General features: G+C 69.9%; 1 protein-coding gene across 1 annotated transcript in view; it reads left to right on the forward strand.

The window, feature by feature from the left end:
- The window catches only part of GDF11 (growth differentiation factor 11), a 7887-nt gene extending 1303 nt beyond the window's left edge, over positions 1 to 6584 (forward strand). The window contains exons 2-3 of the mRNA XM_039712993.1: positions 4354 to 4727; positions 6139 to 6584. Coding sequence (XP_039568927.1) covers positions 4354 to 4727; positions 6139 to 6519 — 755 coding nt within the window. The 3' untranslated portion in view covers positions 6520 to 6584. The remainder of the gene's footprint in view (positions 1 to 4353; positions 4728 to 6138) is intronic.
- The last annotated feature ends 2796 nt before the right edge of the window (positions 6585 to 9380 follow it).

Here is a 9380-nt window from a genome sequence, read left to right on the forward strand (position 1 = left end):
TCCCCGCTCGGCACCGACGGCCCCGCGGGGCGCCCAGGCCGCCCCGAGCCCCCCCCGGGGGTCCCCGAGTCACCCCCGGCCTCCCCGAGCCCCCCCCGGGGGTCTCCGATTCCTCCCGGGGGTCCCCGAGCCCCCCCCGGTCCGTGCGGGTCCCGCGGGGACGCTTCGTGTGCGCGGGGACGGGGACAAGGGGACAACGGGGGACAACGGGGGACAACGGGGGACAACGGGGGACAACAAGGGGACAGGGGGACAGCGGACTGGGAGAGGGGACTGGGACTGGGAGAGGGGCCCCGTGCTGGGGAGCAGGAGCTGGCCCTGGGGACTGGGGCTGGGGACAGGGTGCTGACACTGGGACTGGGAGGTGGCACTGGGAGATGGTCCTGAGTGCTGGGAGCTGGCACTGGGAGCTGGGAGCTGGCACTGGGAGCTGGGAGTTGGTACTGGGGACTGGGGAGAGGGACTGGGGAGCAGCAGCTGGCACCGAGTGCTGGGGCTGGGGACAGGGTGCTGACACTGGACTGGAACTGGGGACACAGGACTGGCACTGGGAGCTGGAGCTGAGTGCTGGGAGCTGGGACAGGAGACTGGGACTGGCACTGGGACAAGGTGCTGGGACTGGGGACACAGGACTGGGAGCTGGGACTGGGGACTGGGAGCTGGAGCTGAGCACTGGGAGCTGGGACTGGGTGCTGGGACGGGCACTGGGACCGGCACTGGGAAGCTGGGACTGGGGACTGGGACTGGGAGCTGGGGACTGGCACTGGGACTGGCACTGGGAGCTGGGACTGGGAGCTGGCAGCAGCACCCGGCCCAGCACCAGCACTGGAACCTGGCCCTGGGTACTGGAACCAGAAACTGGGGACTGAGACTGGGAACTGGGATTGGGACTGGGAGGACACTGGTGAGTGGGAAGTGGGGACTGGGACTGGGAACAGAGACTGGGACTGGGGACTGGGAGCTCAGACTGGAACTGGGGACTGGGACTGGGAGCTCGGACTGGGAACGGAGACAGGGCACTGGGGACTGGGAGCTCGGACTGGAACTGGGGACAGGGACTGGAACTGGTGTCACCGACTTTGCTCTCAGACTGGGGACTGAAACTGGAACTGAGACTGAGACTGGGAACTGGGACTGGAAACTCAGCCTGGGGACTGAAACTGGGAACTGAGACTGAGACTGGGACTGGGACTGGGGCTGGAACTGGAACTGGGGACTGGGACTGGACTGGGAGCTGGGACTGGGGCTGGGAACTGGGACCGGGAGCTGGGAACTGGGACTGGGAGCTGGCAGCGGGGCCCGTGACCCGTCACTGCGTGCTGGGACCTGGCACCGGTGCCTGGGGACCTGGGGACTGTCACCAGGCGCTGGCACCGCTCAGCGGTGGCACTGGGGGCTGGCACTGGGGGCACGGCGCAGGTGGCACGGTGACCCCGCGGTCCCCAGGGCACGTGGCGGGGTGACAGCGGGGTGACAGCAGGGTGACAAACAGGGTGACAACGGGGTGACAAACAGGCTGGCAGCAGGGTGACGGTGAGGTGACATCAGGGTGACGGCAAGGCCACAGCGGGGTGACAGCAGGGTGACAGCAGGGCCGGGCTGGGGACAGGCCAGCGCGGCCGGGGGTCCCCGCAGGGACAGCGGGAGGGGACGCGGGCCCTTGGCCGCGCCTGGCTCGGCTCCGCCCCCTCCCTGCCTCAGTTTCCCCCGGGATTTCTCCACCTGCTCCCGGCGCGGGACCCCCGGGGGGGCGAGGGGCCGGGGGCGAAGGGCGAGCGGAAGGGAGGGAGGTGTGAGGCGCTGCCGCCCCCTCCCCGAATTTCCTTCCCAGGCATTAAATGCGCTCAGGCGGCTTTGAAATTTTATTACCCATAAAATTGACGACACGCTGGGGTTTTCCTCCCCGGGCCTCGGGCCCCCCCTCCCCGCCCCTTTGGCAGCTCGGGGGCCCCCCAAAATAAAGGGCAGGGCTCCTCCTCCCCCCGGGGGTCCCGCGGGCCCGGACCCCCGGCCGGATGCGCCCCGGGCCGGGGAGGGGGGGCTCCTCTCCGTTATTATTTTGATTTTATTCTCCCCTCCCCGCTCGCCCCCCCCGGGCCATTGCGGGGTTTTTATGGTTCCTGAACAGAAGGAGGGGAAGGCGCTTTATGGGCGCAGCAGAGCCATAAAGATCTCGGGTTCCCCCCGCCCCCCCCCGGGAGCAGCCGCGAGGGTTAATTGGCTCCCAAGCCCCCCGAGGGGCTACCCGTGACCCCCGCGACCCGCGGGGGGTGGGGAGCTTAATGAGGCCCTGGGGGGGGCCCGGGGGGGCTGGGGGCTGGAGGGGGGCACAAGGACGGGGGGACAGCGCCGAGCACCTCGGGGCGGGGGGCTCGGTGAGGGGGGGGCCGCGCTCGGGGGGCCCCAAGGCGGAACAAAGAGCTGGGGGGGCTCCGGGGCCGCCCCCCGGCCGGCTCAGGCCCAGCTGGGCCCGGTGTCCCGGTAACCTTTATCCCCCGTTGCCACGGCGACGGGACGAGCATCCCGGCACCGCGGCCGGCGGGACCCCCCCTCGCCGCGCCCCGCGCCCCCCGGCCCGGGCAGCGACAGCGGCGACCCCGGGGAGGGGCTCCGGGGGGTCTGCGGCGGCCCCGCTGGCACCGGGAGCCCCAAAACCCCAGCTGAGCCCCCAAAACCCGACCCGGAGCCCCAAAACCCCACCTGAAACCCCCCAAATCCGACCTGGAGTCCCTAGTCCCCACCTGGAGCCCCAAAATCCGACCCGGAGCCCCAAAACCCCACCTGAGCCTCCAATCCCCACCTGAACTCCCCCAAATCCACACCTGAACTCCCAAACCCGACCCGGAGCCCCAAATCCCCACTTGAACCCCCAAATCCCCACCTGAACTCCCCCAAATCCCAACCTGGACCCCCAAATCCCCACCCGGACTCCCAAATCCCCACCTGAACCCCCAAAATCCGACCTGGATCCCCCAAATTCCCCCCGCACCCCCGGGTGTCACCATCCCCCCCCGGGTGACAAAGCCCCCCCGAGCTGTTTGGGGGGGGGTCACTCGTGGCAGTGAGCGCCGGGGGGGTGCCAGGGGGGTCCCCGCGGCCCCCAGCCCCATTTGCGAGCGCGGGGGAGGCGGCAGCGCCGGTGTCGTGACCCCCGCGGCAAATGGCCCCGCGCTGCAGCTGGGCGCTATTAAACCTGACCGGGGCGGGCGGGGGGCGGATCCCCCCCTCAATTCGACACAGATGTGGGGCCGGGCCGGGGGGACCCCCGCAGCCGGCTCGGGGGTGTCAGCGCTGCGTTTGGTCACCTGCCGGGTTTGGGGGGGCTGCGGGAGCCCCCCGAGGTGCGACCCCCACCCCGCGGCCCCGAGCAGGTGCTGCGGGCCCGGAGCCCCCCGCCCCACGCAGGCCGGAACCCACTCCCCCCCCCCCAAGGGGGGGCCCCGGGGGCCCCCCCCCGGCCCCCCGGGGCCCCGGGGGGGGGGGGAAGCCCGAGCAGGTGCTGCGGGCCCGGAGCCCCCTGCCCCACGCAGGCCGGAACCCACCCACCCACCCCCCCCAAGGGGGGCTCGCTGGGGCCCCTCCCGAGCCCCCCGGGGCCGCGGGTCGGGGGGCAAGCGGGGACCCCCTCGCGGCGACCCCCGGGGCGGCCTCTGCCCCGACCTTCACCCCCAGGCCCGGGAGGGGCTGCCCCGACCCCCAGCGCTCGGGGGTCCCGCGGCGGGGCCGGGGGGGTCCGGAGTGCGGCTCGGGGGTCCCAGAGAAGGGCCCGGGGGTCCCGGAGTGCAGCTCGGGGGTCCTGGCACGGAGCTGGGGGGTCCTGGAGTGGAGCTGGGGGGCCCCAGAGAGGGTCTCGGCTCCCGGTGCTGGGCCGGGGGGATACCAGAGAGGGGTCTCTGGTCCCGACACGGGGCTCGGGGGTCCCGGAGTGGTGCTGAGGGGGTCCCAGAGAGGGTCTTGGGTCCCGCACGGGGATCTTTGGTCCCGGAATGGGGCCAGGGGGATCCCAGAGAGGGTCTCGGGGGTCCCGGAGTGGTGCTGAGGGGGTCCCAGAGAGGGTCTTGGGTCCCGCACGGGGATCTTTGGTCCCGGAATGGGGCCAGGGGGATCCCAGAGAGGGTCTCGGGGGTCCCGGAGTGGTGCTGAGGGGGTCTCGGAGAGGGTCTCGGGGGTCCCGGAGCGGTGCTGAGGGGGTCCCAGAGGGTCTCGGCTCCCGGTGCGGGGCCGGGGGGTCCCGCACTGAGTCCCGGCTGTCCCGGAGCGCGGGGCGGGGGTCCCACCGGGTTGGGGGGGGGGTCCCACCGGTGGGGGTCCCAAGGCCAACCCTGACGCCCCCTCTCCCCGCTCGCCCCGCAGCCGACCCGGCGGTGCAGATCGAGGGCAACCCGCACTGCTGCTTCTTCAACTTCAGCCCCAAGGTCATGTTCACCAAGGTGGTGAAGGCGCAGCTCTGGGTGTACCTGCGGCCGGTGCAGCACACCTCCACCGTGTACCTGCAGATCCTGCGCCTCAAGCCCGTCACGGACGAGGGCAGCCGCCACATCCGCATCCGCTCGCTCAAGATCGAGCTCAACTCGCGCGCCGGCCACTGGCAGAGCATCGACTTCAAGCACGTCCTGCAGAACTGGTTCAAGCAGCCCCACAACAACTGGGGCATCGAGATCAACGCCTTCGACCCCAACGGCAACGACCTGGCCGTCACCTCGCTGGGGCCCGGCGCCGAGGGGCTGGTGGGTGGCGCTGCCGGGGGCTCAGGGGGTCCCCAGAGGGGGACGGGGGGGTTGGGGTGTCCCAGAGGGGGGACAGGGGGTTTGGGGTGTCCCCAGAGGGGGGGACAGAGTGTTTGGGGTGTCCCCAGAGGGGCACAGAGGGGCTGTGGGTGGCACTGCCCGGGGGGACAGCGGGTTTGGGGTGTCCCCAGGGGGGCACTGGGTGGGTGGTGGGATGGGGCTGGGGGACAGTGACAGCTCCGTGGGGCTGATGACAGGTCTGGGGGGCAGTGACAGCTCTAAGGGGCTGGTCACAGCTTTGTGGGGACAGTAACAGCTCCATGGGGACAGTGACACTCTCGTGGGGTGGGTGGCAGCTCCACGGGGCTGGTGGCAGTTCTGTGAGGACAGTGCCACCTCAGTAGTGCTCCTGGTGTCACTGACAGCCCCGTGGGGCTGGGGACACCTGCAGGACATGCCACCACCCCCTGGCACAGCGCAGCCGGGCTGGGTGGAGCAGCGTGCGGTGGGGTGGTGTGTCACATTGTCCTCACCATTGTCCCTGTGTCCCCTCACCGCTGTCCCCTCATGGCTGTCCATGTCTCCTCACCACTGTCCCTGTCCCCTCTCGCCTGTCCCCTCACCATTGTCCCCTGCGTCCCCTCACCACTGTGTCCTCATGGCTGTCCCCACTGTCCCGTTGCCGCTGTCCCCTGTGTCCCCGCACGTCCGTCCCTGTCCCTTCATGGCTGTTCCCTCACTGCTGTCCCCTCCCGGCTGTTCCTGTCCCCTCACCCCTGTCCCCTGTGTCCCTTCATTGCTGTCCCTGTCCCCTCTCGGCCGTCCTGTCCCCTCACATCTATCCCCTTCTGGCTGTCCCCCCTGTCCCTTCCCGCTGTCCCTGTCCCCTCCTGGCTGTCCCGCATGTCCCTTCACCCCTGTCCCCCGTGTTTCCTCCCTGCTGTCCCTTGTGTCCCTTCACTGCTGTCCCTGTCCCCGCTGTCCCCTCGCTGTCCCCATCCCCTCGCTGTCCCCATCCCCTCGCTGTCCCCATCCCCTCCCTGTCCCCTCGCTGTCCCCGCGTGCCACCCCGGTACCTCGGTGGTGCCAGGGCAGGTACCAGGGGCAGGGGACAGTGGCCGTGCTGTTGGGGACAGCGTCGCCCCAGCACGCGTACAGGTCGAAGCTGCGGTTGCACACGGGCCCTGGGGGGCACAGATGTCGCCGAGGTGTCACCGAGGTGTCCCCGAGGTGTCCCCAAGGTGTCCCCGAGGTGTGGCCGGGGCGTGGCCGGGGCGTGGCGCTCACCTGGCGGGGGCGGGGCCAGGCGCAGGTGCAGCTCGCAGGCCTGGCGGTAGCGGCGCCCGTGTCCCCCCGCTGTCCCTGTCCCCGCTGTCCCCGTGTCCCCTCGCTGTCCCCTCGCTGTCCCCAGCACCCCTTCATGGAGCTGCGCGTCCTGGAGAACAACAAGCGCTCGCGGCGGAACCTGGGGCTGGACTGCGACGAGCACTCCACGGAGTCGCGCTGCTGCCGCTACCCGCTCACCGTGGACTTCGAGGCGTTCGGCTGGGACTGGATCATCGCCCCCAAGCGCTACAAGGCCAACTACTGCTCGGGCCAGTGCGAGTACATGTTCATGCAGAAGTACCCGCACACGCACCTGGTGCAGCAGGCCAACCCGCGCGGCTCGGCCGGGCCCTGCTGCACGCCCACCAAGATGTCCCCCATCAACATGCTCTACTTCAACGACAAGCAGCAGATCATCTACGGCAAGATCCCCGGCATGGTGGTGGATCGCTGCGGCTGCTCCTAGAGCCGCGCTGCCGCCCCGCGCCCCCTCCGGGCGAGCCCCCGCTGCCCCCCGCGGGCTCCTCTGCATTTTTTCCGCTCTTTTTTTTTTTTTTGCTTTTTTTTTTTTTTTTTTTTTTTTTTTTGGATTTTTTTGTGGTTGGTTCGGGGCGGGGCGGGAAGCGCAAAGTGACAAAGGCCAAGCGTTGAAATCGGTTTGGATGGAGGAGGAGGAGGAGGAGGAAGGCACGGAATAGCGAGCCCGCGATCCCACGCGCATTGTGCAATAAAGCGACCGGACGGAGAAGGGAAGGGGGGGGCCGGGACCCCCACGCCGCGGTGGCGACACGGGGACACCGCGGGGACACGGCCCCGGGTGGCGGCTCCCCCGCGCCAGCCCAGCAGGACGAGGACGAGGAGGAGGAGGAAGAGCGAGCGCACCCCGCGTCTCCCCGAGCTCCTGGAGCAGCGCTGGGGACACCGCTGGTGACACCGCTGGTGACACCCGGGGGGGGTGACCCCGTCCCCGCGGCCGCAGCGAGGTCCGGCCGCGGGACCCCCGGCACCGGGAGGAATCCGCCTCCCTTCTTTAATTTATTTATTTATTAATCGCCCTCCCGGCCGGCGCTCGCCCCGCTCGCTCCCCTCGCAGCCGGGGCCGGCTCCGGAGGGGCCGCTGCAGCCCCGAGACCCCCGGGGACCCCCAGGGACCCCCGGGCGAGGGCGGCTGCAGGGCCCGGAGCCTCCGCCCGGGCTTTGGCTGCAGCCCTGGCACCGGCCCCGGGCTCCGCCGGGGGTGAGGGCGGCCCGGGGGTCACCCGGAGGCGACACCAGAATTGTTGGGAGGCTCCGGCTGGGGCTGAAATTCCGCTTACGCCGCACATTCGCCTCGCGCTGCCCTCGGAGGGTTTTGGTTTTGTTTGTTTTTTTATGATTTTTTTTCTGTTGTTTGTGTTTTGTTTCACGTGAGAACGAACCCCCCGCGTGTCCCGAGGCTCCGCCGCGGCTCCTGCGGTTCCCCCCGGCCCCGAGCGGTGCGGCCGGGGGAGGCTCGGCAGGGGGAGAAGCCCCCGCGGACCCCCAGCACTTATCCCCCGGTGCCGCAGCCGGGGGGCTCCGGGCGGAGCAGCACTTAGGGGGACTCCAGGGCCACCCGGATCTTTAGCACTTGTCGCCGGCTCCGCCGCAGCCCCGCGGGGCCCCGGAGCGCCCCCGGGCCCCTCCTGGCGCCGCAGCACTTAAGGGGCCCCTGGTGCCAGGCTGGTGCCACCGCCCGTGTCACCGCCCCGTGTCACCGCCCTGGTGGCGCCGGCGGGGGCCGAGGCGAGGGGACGGGGATGGGGACAGCCGGGGGGGGCAGGAAGGGGAGGGAGAGCCCCCCGCGCCCCCCAAAAGGGGCACAGCCTGGTCCGGGGGTCAGCAGCCCCTCGTGGCGGCCGCAGCCTCTCGTGGGGGTCAGCAGCCCCCCGAGGTGGTCACCAGTCCCCCGTGGTGGTCACCAGTCCCCCGTGGTGGTCACCAGCCCCCCGTGGTGGTCAGTAGCCCCCCGAGGTGGTCACCAGCCCCCCGAGGTGGTCAGTAGCCCCCCGAGGTGGCCGCGCTCCCCGGGCTCGGGGCTCCCCCGCCCTGCCCGGCCGTGCCCGGGGGGCTCCGGGGACACCCCCGTGCCCAGCGCTGCCCCCACCGGGAGAGGTCCGGAACCGCTGGGAGGAACTGGGAGGGACTGGGAGCGGCCCTGGAGCCCCAAAGCCGCGGTGCCCAAAAAGCCCCGCGAGGCCCCGGGGCTGCCACGGGCCGGGGGCACCGAGGGGCAGGACGGGGAGGGCGGGCACTGGCACCAGTTACCACCGGGCACTGGGACCAGTTACCGCCGGGCACTGGGACCAGTTCGGGACTGGGCACTGGGACCCATCAGCTCTAGGCACAGGGACCAGTCAGAGCTGGAAACTGGGACCAGTTACCCCCGGGCACTGCACCAGTCCCCACAGTGGGCACCACTGGTCCCAGTGCATGGGATTAACTGGTCCCAGTACTGGCACTGACTGGTCCCAGTTCCCAGAGCTAACTGGTCCCAGTGCCCAGCTCAGACTGGTCCCAGCGTCCGGGACTAACTGGTCCCAGTGCCCAGGGTTAACTGGTCCGAGTACCCAGCTCTGCCTGGTCCCAGTGCCAGGGTTAACTGGTCCCAGTGCCCAGCTCTGACTGGTCCCAGTACCAGGGTTAACTGGTCCCAGTGCCCAGGGTTAACTGGTCCGAGTACCCAGCTCTGCCTGGTCCCAGTGCCCAGGATTAACTGGTCCCAGTACCCAGCTCTGACTGGTGCCAGTGCCTGGAACTGGTGGATTCCAGTGCCCAGAACTGACTGGTCCCAGTTCCCGGGGGTAACTGGTCCCAGTGCCAGGGTTAACTGGTCCCAGTGCCCAGCTCTGCCTGGTCCCAGTGCCAGGATTAACTGGTCCCAGAACCCAGATCTGACTGGTCCCAGTGCCCAGCTCTGACTGGTGCCAGTTCCTGGAACTGGTGGATTCCAGTGCCCAGTCCAACTGGTCCCAGTGCCCGGCTCTGACTGGTCCCAGTGCCAGGGTTAACTGGTCCCAATGCCTGGCACTAACTGGTCCCAGTGCCAGGCTCTGACTGGTCCCAGTGCCAGGGTTAACTGGTCCCAGTGCCCAGCTCTGACTGGTCCCAGTGCCCGGGACCGACTGGTGCCACAGGCAGGGGGTGGCGGGGGGTGGCGCCCCCCGAGTATATTATTATTCTAATTATTCTAATTATTCTAATTATTTCCCGCTCTCGGGCTGTGCGTGTCCTAGGTTCCTTTTCTGTTGGTCCGTCCGTTGTTTTTGTCCCTCGTTCTGTCGCTCCGGGGGGACCCGGGGGGGTCCC

The sequence above is a fragment of the Passer montanus genome, unplaced genomic scaffold, assembly GCF_014805655.1.
Source record: "Passer montanus isolate IOZ18808 unplaced genomic scaffold, ASM1480565v1 scaffold270, whole genome shotgun sequence".
NCBI lineage: Eukaryota > Metazoa > Chordata > Aves > Passeriformes > Passeridae > Passer > Passer montanus.